A 16,338-nucleotide genomic window follows, 5' to 3' on the forward strand; every position below is an offset into this window, starting at 1 on the left:
AGAAGTAAACGCACCGACGGTTGGTATGGAAGTTTCATCCTCAGCGTTATACTTCAGAAGAATAAGCGCATCGGTGACGAGAATAAACAAGTCCAAGATGTTGTACCAGGCACTCACGTATGCGTCTGGCGCAAAATAAGTCCCTGTGCAACGATCTTCATCAAACAGTCTAGCAAAAAGACCTGCTCCAAAACAATGTACAATGTCGAGCAAAATAAGATAAGCATGTGCTCACCACAAAGTTGATCTTCTGCAGACTCCAGATGAAATCGGGGACAATTTTTGGACTGCTGAGAATCTCGTCCAGAGTTATCACGGCATCTTGAAGTGCGGTTCTTGAACCCCTCCTTTCACCGATATTAGACGGAAAACCAGAAACCTGTAAAACTTGGGAAGAACGCCTGTGACGCGACAGCGGTGCTTCAGAAGACTCTGCAGCTGGAACGACCGATGGTGGGGCCTCTAAAGCGGATCCAGTAAGACCCCCATTTTTGCAATATACTTCTTCGAAGAGTAAAACCACCGCATAATTCTTATTGATGTTAAATTTGGAAACGAATGAGAACTGAGTGCCACAATAGATGTGAAAACAACTATCAAGTCCAGCAAATTCATTCCTGAAAATTTCGGGATCAGACCAGAAGACAACATGAACAAAGAACTCACCATCGTCAAGAAAGTCGCCAGGACCGTATGCTAGAAAGCGCAGCAGAAGTTCCCCGCTGAAAGCAAAAAGCATTACTGCTTGCAACCCGTCTGCATACAAAATTTATCATGCTGAACGAATAGAAAGGAAGTCGTGAAATGAATACTGAGCGTATGCAACAACCGTTTTGACATCCCATACTTGAAGGACGATAAGAGCACGACGTTAATGGTGACACTGAGAAGTACTCCCCACTCAAACTTGGGATGTTCAACGATGTCGCGGACTGTCAACGCTGCTTGAACTCCTATCGTCATACTTCGACTGAAAGACCTACTGGACCGCACTCTCATTGATCTGGCTTGAAGGGCAGTCCGCAGGGAGGTCCGTGTCCGACTTAATGCTCTGCTACACCTTTCTTGACCTGTTGAGTAAGCGGTTATACCATGGCATGTGCGAGTCGGCTTTGACGATATTGTCTTTCAGCACTTACCGAGGTTCTATGGGCTTTCCTCAGCAAAGCCTGGATAATAACAGCTTAACTTAAGCCTGATCATTTGGTGATGTCAAGCGTTGATATGTGAACTCCATGCTAGGGACAGGGGGTGATGGGAAATCAGTAAACAAGTGTGCACCTGATGCTCTGATCGAACACGAAGAAATACACCACTGATACCGGCGATGAAAACGTCCGCCAGGAAATATGTACCCAGAACAGTTAACGTCATAAAGTAAGAATCTGTGATGCAATGGCTTGTGTAAGCAATAAAAGAAAAAATGTCAACGCCTTACTGGCTCGCTCCCCTTCAGCATCCTTCACATCATGCATGACGAGGCTCCATCCTTCCAAAGTTATCACCTGCAGAGTGACCACTTTGAAGTGTGCTAAGGCGATAAGATGCTATGAAGTGACACAAACCTGAAACATGGTAAGCAGCGAATACCAGAGATAATCAAAAGCTGTCGCTCCATGGTTGGGATTCTCGTGTGTCTACAAACAAAGAGATGGATAAGGAATGAGCTTATAGAAAAAACACATCATACAGTTCTGAAATGGTGGACGTACGTAGCAGCCAGCAGCTTTTTCGTCACAAAAGCGCATGGGATAAGCAAGTTGCTTGTCCGCTATTCGAAAGCACCTGCCCAGGAGGATTTTGATATCACATGATAAGAACTATCGAGATTACCTTTGATTCATCGAGTTTTGCAAGATCTGCGTGCCGAGTAGAGAATAGAAAACCAACAGAAAGAACGTCAAAAGGATAACGTTTTGGAGAGGACCAACGCTCTTTTTCACGGCCGCCATGATGGTCTATTGTAAAGTGTTAACAATGCACAAATCAGAAATTTACAAACCATACTATGACATCGGCAAAAAATGTGACTTGATTCAACGCTAGCAGGACCCGAAACACGCGGAACACGGCTATCCACGAAAAAATCATGTGCAGTTATGCACCTCCCAAAGAGCTGGTGAAACACTTACGACCATCAAATACAAAACCTGAACATTACCAGGAATCGAAAACAATGACAAAGTCGAGCCTATTGTATGGATTCCGCATGTAGCAGTGACGACCTCTGATAAAACCAAGAGCCAAAATTTGTAACACCATTTCAATCCTACAAACACAAGTGTGAGGGGAAACCTCGAAGAGGGAAACAACGATTACGTATAAAGCGCTGTGATGAGCCCATCCAGGAAATCGATGTTGAAACTCCACACATGTGTCCATTGTTCATGCCTAGACCCCGCCATTGCTTGAAAGACAAGCATTACCATATGGGAGCATATGAGAAACACAAGAATATACTCGGCTCTCCTGCCATCATAGCAGGAAGGATGGTAAACTTCTATCCACATACTGATTGTAGAGAAGCCTGAAATGTATAAGCATGACGGACTGTAGAGGCTCCAAATTCCAAGCTCCAGTCCCAACAGCACTCTGCCTTGCCTTTCTTCTTATATTCTAGAAACAGAACATAAGAACTCTCCAAAGTCAAAGGAAGTAAAGTTACCATTGCAGTGTAAGACCTCTTCCAGTTCTTGGTTGCCATGGAATCGGGAATAGCTTGGGCCAGTTGATCCAGTGCGGCAATCAATGTGGCAGACAAAGACGATGACGCTGCTCGGTCACAATCCGGCGCTGCTTTGCTCAAGCAGTGAATCGGAGGCAGCCATGTTGGATGCCGAGCTATGAAATCATGATCTTCTTGCGGGACTGGATCAGTGGAAGAAGTATTTCCAGGCGATCAATCAATCACTAGCTAAGCTACATCATAGTTGCAGCTAGACGTGCAAACGTTACAACGTGTTGACGTTTAAATGCCGTTTAAAACGTTTTTTTCAGGACAATCCAACGTTTACATATTAAAGCCTAAAATGATTAAGAAAACATTAATATGATATTAAGTTTATAAAACCTAACCGAATAACATACTAAAACAAATGAAAGAAGAAGCCGTTTTAGTCGTCTTCCGATTCCAAATCATCTTCCATTCCTTCATCGATGCTAAACTCCTCAGCAGCCTGATTTGGTTCCTCAAAAACTTATTGCAGATCCAAAATCCTCTTCCAATGAGGCTCCAACTCCAGCTTGTCTATATCAATCTCTAGCATCCTCAAACCTTCACTCTCCAGCTTCTGAGCAACCCGCAAGTTTGTGTGAATGTAAACCAGCTTCTCAGCATTTGTGGGAAGCAAGCGGGACCTGTGCTTTGTTTGTATCAAGCTCCATGAGCTCAATTCCTCTCGCATGGAGAAGTGCAAACAACCTAGCTTAAAATCCAGAGAGCCATGCGACGTAGATCAGGCATCTCTAAACCAAAAGAACTCCACTAGGTTACTAGAAACTTTCTAGTCTCCCGATCTTTGGCAACAGGTAACTTTATTTGCCGTCCAAGCTATTGCTGAAACCTCTCAAACTGTGCCTGCAATCTCAGCTGCAAGTCCAGATCACCTCCACTATAAATATGCATGTACTCCAGCCAGTTCCCGCGTGCCTCATTGTCCAGCTTGTCGTTCTCTGGGTTATCCCCCAGAAACAGAGGATGAAGAGCAAAAGCAGCTCCATGAATGACGTTGTGCATTTGATACCACCTTGCCTCCTTCAGACCATGTGATTCAAGTAGGAAATCCTTGATTTGTCCCACTTCCTCATGTGCATAAATTCTGTTTCGAGCTCCCTATCTTCTCGATCAGCCGATCAACAACTTTAAAGATGAGGCTTGAAGTCACCTCCTCCCGATCAGCGAGCCGAAGAACTCGAAGTAAAGGTCCGAGCAAAATTAACAAATTTTTGCACCGCTCCCAGAACGAGTCATCGAGAACACGAGATTGCAGCTCCAGGCCCTCCGGCTTCTTAGACCAGTCAAGTCGCTCCCATTCTTGGCTCACCACCATTCTTCGAAGCCCAGAGAGATTCGTGGTCTCCAGAAGCTGAGACATCACAAGAAAAATATAAGCAAACCTCGTGGTCATAGGCTTTATCAGGTCCCGTTTGCAGAAAGTTCTATAAAGAGTTAGAACCCGTGGCTTTGAGGTGATGAAGGTAACTGTCTTCGCACAGCCATTGACGAAAGGCTGCACCCAAGACAGAGCTCCAATATCTTCGAATAGCAAGTCCATAACGTGGCAAACGCAGCGAATGTGTACAATCTGTGGAAACTCCTGCTGCAAAAGCTTCCCCATGACCACGCAGTTGCTTGCATTCTCCGTCACCACCTGCACAACGTTTTCCGCGCCAACCTTGGCAATCACTTGTTTCAGCTGCTCAAACAACCATGCTCCGGTTTTCTTCGCGTTCTTGCTGTCCACAGCCTTCAGGAAAATTGAGCCTCCAGTGCTGGGACAAGTAGAGCAGCGAAACGCAGATCCTCGGATGGAAATTTGGTAACATTTTTTGATACTGCTTCAGCTGAGGCACTGGATGATGCTGTTGCAGAGTTCTTCTTTGCCGAGAACATCTCCTTCAACACAATCCAAAGAGACAACTTGAAGAGAATGCTGAAAGTTGCCGCAAAAGTAGGGTGTCCAGCGATTGACAACCTCATGGGATATGAGAAGTTGCGGACAACTGAGCTACAGCAAATCTACAACAACGTTCACAAGCGGCTTGAAGATGTGCGGCTAAGTTGGAGGACATATGGTTGTACCATTGTCATGGATGGCTAGTCTGATATCAAGAAGCGGTCTCTTATCAACTTCATGGTCAGTTCTGTGAGAGGCTCAATTTTCCTGAAGGCTGTGGACAGCAAGAACGCGAAGAAAACCAGAGCATGGTTGTTTGAGCAGCTGAAACAAGTGATTGCTGAGGTTGGCACGGAAAACGTTGTGCAGGTGGTGACAGACAATGCAAGCAACTGCGTGGTCATGGGGGAGCTTTTGCAGCAGGAGTTTCCACAGATTGTACACGTTCACTGCGTTTGCCACGTTATGGACTTGTTGTTCAAAGATATTGGAGCTCTGTCTTGGGTGCAGCCTTTCGTCGATGGCTGTGCGAAGACAGTTACCTTCATCACCTCAAAACCACGGGTTCTAACTCTTTATAGAACTTTCTACAAACGGGACCTGATAAAGCCTGTAACCACGAGGTTTGCTTATATTTTTCTCGTGATGTCTCAGCTTCTGGAGACCATGAATCTCTCTGGGCTTCGAAGAATGGTGGTGAGCCAAGAATGGGAGTGACTTGACTGGTCTAAGAAGCCGGAGGGCCTGGAGCTGCAATCTCATGTTCTGGATGACTCGTTCTGGGAGCGGTGTAAGAATTTGTTAATTTTGCTCGGACCTTTACTTCGAGTTCTTCAGCTCGCTGATCGGGAGGGGGCAACTTCAAGCCTCATCTTTGAAGCTGTTGATCGGCTGATCAAGAAGATGGATGAGGGAGCTCAAAACAGAATTTATGCACATGAGGAAGTGGGACAAATCAAGGATTTCCTACTTGAATCACATGGTCTGAAGGAGGCAAGGTGGTATCAAATGCACAATGTCATTCATGGAGCTGCTTTTGCTCTTCATCCTCTATTTCTGGGGGATAACCCAGAGAACAACAAGCTGGACAATGAGGCACGCGGGAACTGGCTGGAGTACATACATGTTTATAGTGGAGGTGATCTGGACTTGCAGTTGAGATTGCAGGCACAGTTTGAGAGGTTTCAGCAACAGCTTGGACGGCAAATAAGGTTACCTGTTGCCAAGGATCGGGAGACTAGAAAGTTTCCAGTAACCTGGTGGAGTTCTTTTGGTTTAGAGTTGCTTGATCTACATTGCATGGATTTAAGCCAAGTTGTTTGCGCTTCTCCATGCAAGAGGAATTAGAGCTCATGGAGCTTGATACAAACAAAGCACAGGTCCCGCTTGCTTCCCACAAATGCTGAGAAGCTGGTTTACATTCACACAAACTTGCGGGTTGCTCAGAAGCTGGAGAGTGAAGGTTTGAGGATGCTAGAGATTGATATAGACAAGCTGGAGTTGGAGCCTCATTGGAAGAGGATTTTGGATCTGCAAGAAGCTTTTGAGGAACCAAATCAGGCTGCTGAGGAGTTTAGCATCGATGAAGGAATGGAAGATGATTTGGAATCGGAAGACGACTAAAACGGCTTCTTCTTTCATTTGTTTTAGTATGTTATTCGGTTAGGTTTTATAAACTTAATATCAGATTAAAGTGTCTTTAGTAAATATTAATGTTTTCTTAATCATTTTAGGCTTTAACATGTAAATGTTGGATTGTCCTGAAAAAAACGTTTTAAACAGCGTTTAAATGTCGACACGTTGGAACATTTGCATGTCTAGCTGCAACTATGGAAGAAAAATGCTTCGGAGGACGATCTCAAGGCCCAGCTCCTCAACACTCTTGAATGGGGTGAAATGAAAGAGAGGGCCAGAGGAACCCTTGACGACATGAAGCACTTGGCATGCGATGTTGCTGGTGGTAACCGTGTCTTGCTGGTACTGGATGATGTCTGGGACTGGAGCTGGGCAAAGGAACTGGATTTTATAGCACGGCCATCCTCTGTCCGGATCCTGGTGACAACCAGAAAGGAAGGCATTTTGCGCAGCCTGGATGCAAAGGCATTTCCTGTGCATCAGCTATCAATGGACGAAAGCAAAAAGATGTTTTGGAAGTTTGCCTTCGGTGTGCATGATCCACAACCCAGTGACCCTGATGTTGTGGGATTTGCCGAGGAAATAGCTCAAAAATGTGAGGGACTTCCTCTAGCCCTGGAAGTGATTGGCAGTGCCATGGCTGTCCACAGAAGAGAAGGGCCACTTGTGTGGGAAGAACGATATAAGAGGTTGCACTTGTCCAATGACCCAGACGTTGAGAAGCAGATGTTCAAGCGCTTGAAGTTCAGCTATGACGAGCTGGGAAACTATGAGGGTGAAAAGCTGCAAGAGTGGTTTCTTTATGTGGCCGCATTCCCAGAAGACGAGGAGATTGAGTTCACTGACTTGAGGAAATGTTGGATGGAGGTTGGCTCAGAACTCTCACCCACAGCGATTGTCAATGAACTGGAACGGAGATGCCTGGTCAAGATAAATAAGTCTTGGAATGACGATGATCGTATAATCGTACACGATATGCTACGCAAACTGTGCATAAGAATCTTAAAAGGGAAGTACGGTCCACAGCAAGAGCACGAGAAGGGATGCCTGTTCGGATATGACTGGACAATTGGCATTCGGGATGCAACATTTGCTGAAGTCTCATTCATCTCAAAGAATGTTGGCAGCTTTCTATCCGATAATCATGTGGGTGATGTCTTACTTCTGGAAAAATGTGAAGGACTTTCTAATGTGGATGACAGTTTTATCAATCACATACAAGGTGTCAAGGTATTGAGCTTGTGGCGATGCTCTAAGATGCGTTTTATTCCAGAGAGCATATCCAAGCTGAAAAACCTTCAAGTGCTTGACATTCAAGGAACAGAAGTGAGTGAATTACCAGATGCACTTTTCAGCCTGACATCACTGAAATATCTAAAATGTACTACCCGGTGGATGCCGATGAAGTGTAACATTGCATTACTGCCCCAGCTCTCCAACTTGGAAGAGCTGGGGCTGAATGTTAGTTCAAAAGAGGACTCATCAGTTTTGGATTTGACTGGAATTTCACGTAAACTAAGACATTTAAATCTAGAAATGACACAGGGTACAATGAAGGTGCCAGAAAGCATGGGGACACTGGAGCATTGAAACATTGGTTTTATGGGCAGACAGCATCGACTTTGCCAGTGTCGTTGGACGATGGCAACTTATCAACCTAACACACCGCACAGGTTTATGAGGAGAATCAACACATTGTAGTTGCTACAGAAGCCCGGGATGCCTTTAAGTAGGGACCATTGCATGGTCTTTCGAGATGTGAAGAATATTTATGATAGAACTATCGGCGATATTTGGAAGCTGCACGAGGATGATATTACTAGCGTGGATATGTAGACGGAGCAAAATCGTGAGAATGTGGTTTTTTATCAACGTCAGGTTGGAGAGGCAACTTTTATACTAATGATTCAGAGACCAACGCAACACAAAACGTTGGGAACGAAACAGGACAGCTTCATAATTCCCAGTGGCCTCTGAAGGGGAAGACCGTCATGGCTTGTGATTCCCAGTGTCTAAGGTAACATGCATCAGGAGATGGCTTCAAGATTCACAGCAAGGGTTTCATTGTTCTTTTGGGGAATTCCGTGGCAGATCTTGCAGCGAGCGAACATCCTTTCGGCTCTAGCACTGGATTCCCAGTGTCTAGGGTAACCTGCATCAGGAGATGGCTTTACGATTCACAGCAAGGGTTCAGTCTTTTCATCTTTTGCAGTACTGTGGCTTCAGATCAGTTTCTAGGGCAACATGCTTCAAGATCGCAAATTCAACAAAGGTTCTGTCTTTTTTCTCTTTGGACCAGCAACGGCATTTCTTTATCTACATCGCACATGTTGGGGGTGAGGAGCAAGTTTGTGAGGAATGAGAGCGATCATGCTGAGATCATTGATTGTTGACGTAAAGCAAAGTACAATGCTAGTTCAGCCATGCTGTACGTACATACCATGCTCCGACTGAATACTGATTGCCAAAACACCATGCAGAGATGCATTTCGAGAAGAAACCATAAGGGCTGTGGAATCATGTGTCAAAAATTACTACGGTCAAAAGATGCCAAACTGTGGAAAAATCTGTGCAAACTAAATCCTTTTGCACCCACAAACCCCAACCAGCAAAATCGAAGAACCAGATCAACCCTAGATACTGTATCCCAAGATGAACCAGAGGAGTTTGGGATCACACCAAGGGTTTGTGAGAGTAGCTTATCAGGTACTTCTTGCACTTGTTTTCCTTTCCCTAGACTAGAGTTTTGGTGGTTAAAACAAGCTTTGTAATTCTAAATTGATGTAAGCATACACTGTGAGTGTATGGAATATGGAAAAGGGAATATAGAAATGTGCATATCAATTAGCCCAAAAACCCTAGTTTATATACAAGAGCGAGTGGTCTGGATTGAAATCAATCCGACAGCTACTAAAATCCCACTACGCTAATATTAGTATACGGCATTGTAGCTGTACATTTGGCCCTCACATCATCCCCTCCTCTTGGAATAATGGAAGACCATCAGGGTTCTTTTGTAGACGGGCCGGGATCTGGAGGAACGTCAGAAAGAGGCATCGGTGGATCTATAGATGGTATTAACTACTCCTGATCCCTTTGTATGAGTTGCGGCAAGTTGGACTATAAGTTTATGAAGTTCGGCATGACGTCTAGTAGACCGATCCTCTAGAGATTGTGCATGTGCAGCGGTTGAAACACTACCCGATACAATCCTTTCCACTGTGCAAGGAACCCCTTAGATAAACCACATACCATAAGATAGGGAAAACGGACTAACACCAAATCATCTAGTTTGTACTCTGCAAGTGGACAATGATGGGAGTTGTACTGCCATTGTTGTCCCACTTGTACACGGCCTAAGTTTTCTGCAGACTCCGCTTGGACAAGTGGAAGAATGCTCGTCAAATACTAATCCCATGACCTAGCATCTGCAGCTCGTGGCAATCGCAAAGGTAAACCCAACTCTGTTGGTAATATTGGATCATGACTATATAGGAGTTTATATGGTGAAGCACCAATAGAACTCTGCACCCTAGTGACATATGCATACCGAAGAGATGATAAATAACCATCCCAATCTAAGCTCTATTTCGTTAAAGTGGGATTTATTCAATAAAATGGGATTAGGTACAAATTTTCAAGTATTTGAAAATGACGTGAAATTATATGTTTTTTGTCCAGGGGCTAGACATATCTGGGGCATGGTGACTAGCGCGGTGACTTTGTGTCCAGACTGAGTCCATCTGGTTGTATAATAAATCTCATTGTCAAGGTGAATAAGCCGAATCTGAAGCTAAAGAAGAGTGATGGCATGCGTGCACACACTATTTGTTTGTTCATTGAGCGTGTGGTGAGCTTTCCAAGATGAACATCATTCCTATTAGCCAGACATATAACTTAATGGTGAGAACATTTAGATATTATTCAATGTTATCTTTTTCTAACGAATCTAATTGTGAAGGTGTAGCAAGAGGCATTGCTAGTCTGGAGAAGTCATTTAACTCATTTGACCCTTAGTGTATTTTCATGAAACTAAATAACATTCATATTATTAAGGAATTTCTCTAGTACCTTTTTTTTACGACATAGAGGCTTGCATTTCTTTCAAAGGTGATTTAGTAAAAGGCCTGAGGGCACATGCCATTCTATTTCTCAGACCGGTATTAAGATATACTAGTGCAAAGGGAAAAAGGTATTTGGTGATCAAGTAAATGGCATGAGGGCACACGCCATTATAAGCCTAAGCACTAGTGGACACCTCCTTTTTGGTACTCTCAGCGGTACTATCATCCTTCTATGGGTTAGTTATTTTGCTTTGAATTGTTGTCTCTGACGTTACTGGGGCGTTCTTGATAGTTGTTAATGTTGTCGTTTGTTCAGAAAAATGATCACCTAGAGTATAGTACGGGGAGTTTGGAAGACTTATATATTCTACATCTTCACCTATCTCTTTCTCCGTCTCCTTTTCTACCTCACTTATAGATTTTGTGCTTGCCATGAGAACGCTCTTCACCCTAAAATATGGAGTTCGTTGTGTTATAAAAGGAAACCAACACACACGCTACAAGGGAATGATGGTACATAAAGCACGTAAGCCCACAATATGGGTTTATGTGCCATTAATATGGGCCACATGCCATATTATTAGATTTATGCACGTGTGATTGGTAAATGCATATGTCACATCATCTTTGTTTTACCTCACACACTATATCAGGCCTAATGAACCATATCACATGTGCGCACATGCTATATATATGGAGAAGTATTATGCAAGGATAGAAAAATTCAATGCATGATTGTGGAGAGCAATGGCATGAAGCCACATGCTAAATAACATTTTAGAGAAAGAATTAAAATAGAAACATGCAAACAGTATTGAGTGGACCAAGACTTAGAAGTGCACAATTGAATGAGGTATTTCTAATAAATATTTCACTCATCTCATATAAGAATGGCTACCACTCTCAAATGGCGTATCGCCTCATGCCATCACCTCGCAATTTGTTATAACAATCCGATGAATTCATATTCGGCTTGTTCACCTTGAACTTTAAGTAAGATTTGCTAGAACAACTAAGAATTTATACTTGTTATTTGTATCATCTCACCTAGGAATGGCGTAAGGCCACATGCCATCACGCCTCCTCTGATTCAGATTCGGATTGTTCACCTTGAAATAAAATACATTAGAAACTTAGTAAAGGAATATTAATGAATCTCACCTTGAACCCAGGTTATGAATGCTCTTGCTGCATCTCTTGCATGGTCTGGCAAGGTGATGGTGGCACTCTGCTTCCGCATCCAACCATGCACAACATTATCCACCGATATGCTCATGCTGGGATCCCTTGGATTCAGCACCCATCTCTTTTCTAGGCAATCCTTCGTATATCCGAAACTTGGCTTGAACCACTCCACAGTTACATTGAAGGAGTTAGTTTCCGCGTCCTCCTCTGCATCAGTGATGCAGCACCCCACTCATATCATTTGTTTTTTATTACTGGGTCTGACAAGCACGACCATTCCTTTGCAGACCTGTACTGGATTGAATGCTGAATCCGGCTTCTTGTTCCTCGGCCCACAATAGTGATCCTCAACATCGTTATCTGTCACTGCATTTCCAGAGGACATTGTTCCGCTACTATCTGGTGCTCTGGGTTCTGGCCAAAAGGACTCTTCCAATTTTTCATATACAACCGGCCCATTTTGGATAGCAGATATAATCTTCTCCCAGTATTCAAGCAAAGGCTTGCACCTCTTAAAATAGGATTCTCCACCAAACACCAACCCCCTCTTCCAGAAGGCAATATGCTGTCTAATCCCGGCCACTATACTTTCCTGGTCTTTGAGTCCATCCGGGTGCATCGGCCGTGGGGAACCCTGAGGAATCATAGGTTCCCTAGTTATGGGATCTCTCTTGAAGAGTTCAATGCCGTCCACTGGCAGCCACACTGTGTCCCATTCTCTCATCTTGTACCTCATCATTGGAGCATCATCATGCATGCTGAAATGAAATTGAAGAGGCTTGGAGTGGCCAATCAGCATTTCGGATCCGTCCCTGATGTAACCTCTTACAAACCCCTTAAAGTCTGGAACCTCTGTCACAAGTGCAGTTTCAACAGTGCCTTTGATGCAATTTTGGAATTCATCATAGAGTTGTGGGAGGGTGAGGACATTGGATCGCCGGAGGGACTCTGCCAGGTGACTGAACATGGCATCGACGTCTTCATGAGTGTGCCCAACCATGAGAAAGCCAAGTGTAACCGTTTCAAATATGCCTTTGGCAACAAGCATCGCCAAGTACGCGAAGACGTACATGTTTTTGTTCTCACTGCCAGCATTGTCTGTTTGGAGCAGAAGATGGGGTGGAAGGCCACATCGGCCGCAAGAACTTCCTTGAGATTCTGCTTCATTTGGATAAGGCTGTGCATTCACCGGGCGACCAGCCTCGTCAGAATGGCATGAGGCCTCACATGATAACCCTACAATCTGACGGCCAACATATTCACTGGGATGGCATGGGGCCCCACGCGATACTGCAAGCCTTTGCTCTTCCTCCAGCTAAACCCTGTATGGGGTTCGATCGACAAGGGCCTTATGCAAGGGTTAGCCGTTCATCTTAGTCTGCGCACTTTGCAGAGACCTTAAGTGTTTTGCTAGGGACGCAATCATCATGTTTGCACCCCCGCCACCCCATAGAGGTACAAAGAAGTTCCCATAGTTCTAGGCACCATGCCCATGAGCGATTATGCCAAACACAGACACAGGCAGCTGCATGGATGAAGAGATTGCCTTGGGGGCAGGATTGAGTCGAGGTAAGCATGTCTTTTTCTGGTCCATTTTGTCGTGGATGATGCAGAGGTAAGAGTCAGGTCTCTCCATGGAGAGAATCCTGTTATGATAATATGCAATCCTGCAGCTTCTCTGCTCAATGTTGTGGTCGAGCCGCCTTCTAACCAACGTCTCTCGCTCTTGAGCGCTGCAAGAATTCTTTGACAAAGCCATTTTGATAGCAGTGCACTCGTCACACTTTGAAAAGCTGGAGTACTTTCCTATACTCACATCCCTGAACCTGTTGCTCCACAATCTACTAAGTTTAGATTGGCTCAGCTTCCTGTAGCCATTACTCTGGAGTTCCCGATTCACATCTTCCAATATGGTCCCCTTGGTATACATGGAAGGGAGAACTCGTTGGGTGTCTCGTGTTCCATCTTCCAAGAGGCGGGTTTTATGTGGTTGCTACTCGCTACATGTCTCGACAAACCTCTTGAAGATTGCCTCTCCATATACAACATGACCCCTGGTTTTGTGCGTACCGTCGTTCCCATGGATTGCCTGTTGAACCCTTTGTTCCTCGAACTCAGTTTTGATTCTGTAGAATGTGGTTCGAGGGACTCCATAAATGATTCTCCATGCCTTCATGCAGACCAAACCCCTCTGGAAGACTATGCCCCCCACCTGATGTTCTGAAGCATCAACAGATGACCGTAATGCCTCATACACAAAATTGCGAGCTGCCTTCTAGGACAATGTCTTGTATCTTGCTCTCTCCTCTTCAATAGCATCCCAATCAGCATGTTGACAGCACCTCCTCTTGCAACAAGCAACTGTCGAGACCATTCAAACCTCCATCGCCATTTTCTGCCTTTTCAGTTCATTGCTTAGATCCCTTTGGCTGCGCTTTAGGAAGGTGTACTTTCTTTTCCCATGAAGAGATGTTCTGTCATCAGTTGTAGTGGTGTTTGATTGTGAATCCTTCACATTCTCAAATACTAAGTGCCTCAATTTCCACCGCACAATGCTTTCAATAGTCAGACTGTTTTCTTCTGTGTTAACAACCTCTAAAATCGCAACTCCAATATCATCCCAGCCCAATTCTTGATTAGCAACCGCATCTCTTGGATCGACAACTGTGGCTAAGCCCTCAGCTACCACCTCCCCCTCGGGGTTGTTTAGAAACACCTTTGCCTGAATCCATGTAGCACGGTTCTTAAGATCCACAGAGGGAACATGCGTCGCACTTGCGCTGTCCCCAACATCTGCTTTCTTCTGAAGATTTTTCAAGGCAACAACAACATTTACCCCGACGACCATCTCTCCTCGTTCAATAGCAACCACATTCCCATCGAAGACAGTCTCTACTGATACAGCAGCATTGCCTTCCCCAAGCCTTTGACAGTGTATAACAAAGTTCCGATCCATAGACACAAGGGTCCCTTTTGCAACTCTCTTCCCACCATTCAAAATGTAAACCTTTTCCCCAACCCTGAAGGCCATTCTGAAAGTGCAGAAAAGAAGTTAAGACCATACAAAAAATGATTAGAGAATGGCCTAAATCATAACATACCAAACAACCTCAATAGCATGAGGCCACATGCCATTATTCAAACATGCTATTGACACCCACGTGAAATTTTGCATTCACAAAATTGGCATGAGCCCTCATGCCATCTTGATATACACACAGCTGCAAGCAAGTAAAAACATACATAACAATACGCTAGCCATGAAATTGCAAGGGCCCAAGATGGCATGTGGCCTCATGCCATTTCTAAATGTGGTCCTAAGCCATTCCATGGTGAACATACCAGGAAGCACAAGTGCCGAATATCAAGAGGAAGCGGTAGCCATACCAAAGATAGTGCCGCTCGCAACACTACAACTACTCGTAGCGCCGCTCACAACACCGCAACTGCTTGTAGCGCCGCTCGCACAAACTGCCACTCGCATAAACTGCCGCTCGCAATGGCGCTCGCAATGCCGCAACCACTTGTAAACGCATAAACCACAGCTCACAACGCCGCTTACACAAGCAGCGCTCACTGCGCTCACTGCGCTCAGCGGAACCAAGAACACGGCGCACAAAAATGATAGACCTAGGAATGAGTTCGAGAATTCAAAAATAACACACGCTTGAACGTCATATCAAATCCTCTGACAAACCAGATCTTATGATTCCTCTGACAAATTTCAAACTGAGTAGCTTCTAGACTTTGCTGTTGGAGGTTGAACTTTGTCACATCATGTCCTTGCCTCGATCCAGCTGTGTGTGAGACACAAAATCCCTAGGCCCCAAAGTGGAGCCGGAAGGGCGCCACATGGTAGTGGCCGAAGCGAGAGCCAAACGAGCGTAACACGTTTGGACCAAAAGCTCCGACTTGAAAAGTCAAGAGCGGGAGTGGAACTCCCAACGAAGTGCTCGAGGAACGAGCACGAAGCGAGCAAAAGGCGAGGCTCCAAAAAGGGACCCAAAAGGACCAACACATGACACGTGGGAGTGTCCGAAATGGACTCGAGTTGGAGTCCGAAGTGGAGTCCGAGATGGACTCGAGTTGGAGTCCGAAGTGGAGTCCGAGATGGACTCGAGTTGGAGTCCGAAGTGGAGTCCGAGATGGACTCGAGTTGGAGTCCGAAGTGGAGTCCGAGATGGACTCGAGTTGGAGTCCGAAGTGGAGTCCGAGATGGACCCGAGATGGACCCGAGTTGGAGTCCGAAGTGGAGTCCGAGATGGAGTCCGAGATGGAGTCCGAGGTGGACCCGAGATGGACCCGAGTTGGAGTCCGAAGTGGAGTCCGAGATGGACCCGAGATGGAGTCCGAGATGGAGTCCGAGATGGAGTCCGAGGTGGACCCGAGATGGACCTGAAATGGAGTCCGAGATGGAGTCCGAGATGGAGTCCGAGATGGAGTCCGAAGTCGAGACCGAGACCGGGACCGAGACCGGGACCGAGACGGAGACCGAGACCGAGATCGGGACCGAGACCGAGGCCGAGGCCGAGACCGAGCCCGAGCCCGAGTCCGAGTCCGAATCCGAGTCCGAGTCCGAGTCCGAGTCCGAGTCCGAGTCCGAGTCCGAGTCCGGAGCCTGAGAGGGTGAAAGCCCAAAGCGTTTGTCTCCCAGACCCTGGGGGGTTTGGTGAGCTCCAAAAGTATAGTAAGGGGGAGGACTGCAGTGGAGCCAGTTTGGCCAGGAAAGGCCAGTTTGGCCCAGGAAGGCCGGACCCAGTGTTGGGTGATGAGCTGCCCACTGGGAAGTCCAAGACTAAAGTGAACACGGACCGACAAGCGGGGTAGCTTGGTGAAGT

General features: G+C 45.6%; 3 protein-coding genes and 1 pseudogene across 3 annotated transcripts in view; 3 read left to right on the forward strand and 1 right to left on the reverse strand.

Annotated features, from left to right (window-relative positions):
* LOC112351140 overlaps positions 1–16,338 on the reverse strand; it is a 69,385-nt gene that overhangs the window by 9,130 nt on the left and 43,917 nt on the right. The gene's annotated exons all lie outside the window — the stretch shown is intronic.
* Positions 1–16,338, forward strand: part of LOC9655049 — a 49,830-nt pseudogene that overhangs the window by 6,487 nt on the left and 27,005 nt on the right.
* On the forward strand, positions 4,854–6,239 carry LOC112351173. Its single transcript, XM_024688529.1, has 3 exons — positions 4,854–5,312; positions 5,454–5,875; positions 5,996–6,239. Exons 1-3 carry the CDS (start codon positions 4,854–4,856, stop codon positions 6,237–6,239), a joined length of 1,125 nt encoding a protein of 374 aa, XP_024544297.1.
* Positions 6,491–8,644, forward strand: LOC112351174 (probable disease resistance protein At1g61190). Its single transcript, XM_024688530.1, has 4 exons — positions 6,491–7,761; positions 7,862–7,924; positions 8,130–8,249; positions 8,343–8,644. The coding sequence occupies exons 1-4, from the start codon at positions 6,513–6,515 to the stop codon at positions 8,642–8,644; spliced, it is 1,734 nt and encodes a 577-aa protein (XP_024544298.1). The 5' UTR covers positions 6,491–6,512.

The sequence above is a fragment of the Selaginella moellendorffii genome, unplaced genomic scaffold (genome assembly GCF_000143415.4).
Source record: "Selaginella moellendorffii unplaced genomic scaffold, v1.0 SELMOscaffold_58, whole genome shotgun sequence".
NCBI classification, from domain to species: Eukaryota; Viridiplantae; Streptophyta; class Lycopodiopsida; order Selaginellales; family Selaginellaceae; genus Selaginella; species Selaginella moellendorffii.

Excerpts from the sequence above, each read along its gene's own strand:
- LOC112351173 (XM_024688529.1), top strand. The coding sequence starts at position 4,854 with ATGGTCAGTTCTGTGAGAGGCTCAATTTTCCTGAAGGCTGTGGACAGC. Across the intron at positions 5,313-5,453 it reads CTGGGCTTCGAAGAATGGTG|CTCGCTGATCGGGAGGGGGC; the intron begins GTGAGCCAAGAA and ends CGAGTTCTTCAG. Across the intron at positions 5,876-5,995 it reads AGAAAGTTTCCAGTAACCTG|GTCCCGCTTGCTTCCCACAA; the intron begins GTGGAGTTCTTT and ends AACAAAGCACAG.
- LOC112351174 (XM_024688530.1), top strand. The coding sequence starts at position 6,513 with ATGAAAGAGAGGGCCAGAGGAACCCTTGACGACATGAAGCACTTGGCA. Across the intron at positions 7,925-8,129 it reads CAACCTAACACACCGCACAG|GTTGGAGAGGCAACTTTTAT; the intron begins GTTTATGAGGAG and ends TATCAACGTCAG. Across the intron at positions 8,250-8,342 it reads GGGGAAGACCGTCATGGCTT|ATCTTGCAGCGAGCGAACAT; the intron begins GTGATTCCCAGT and ends ATTCCGTGGCAG.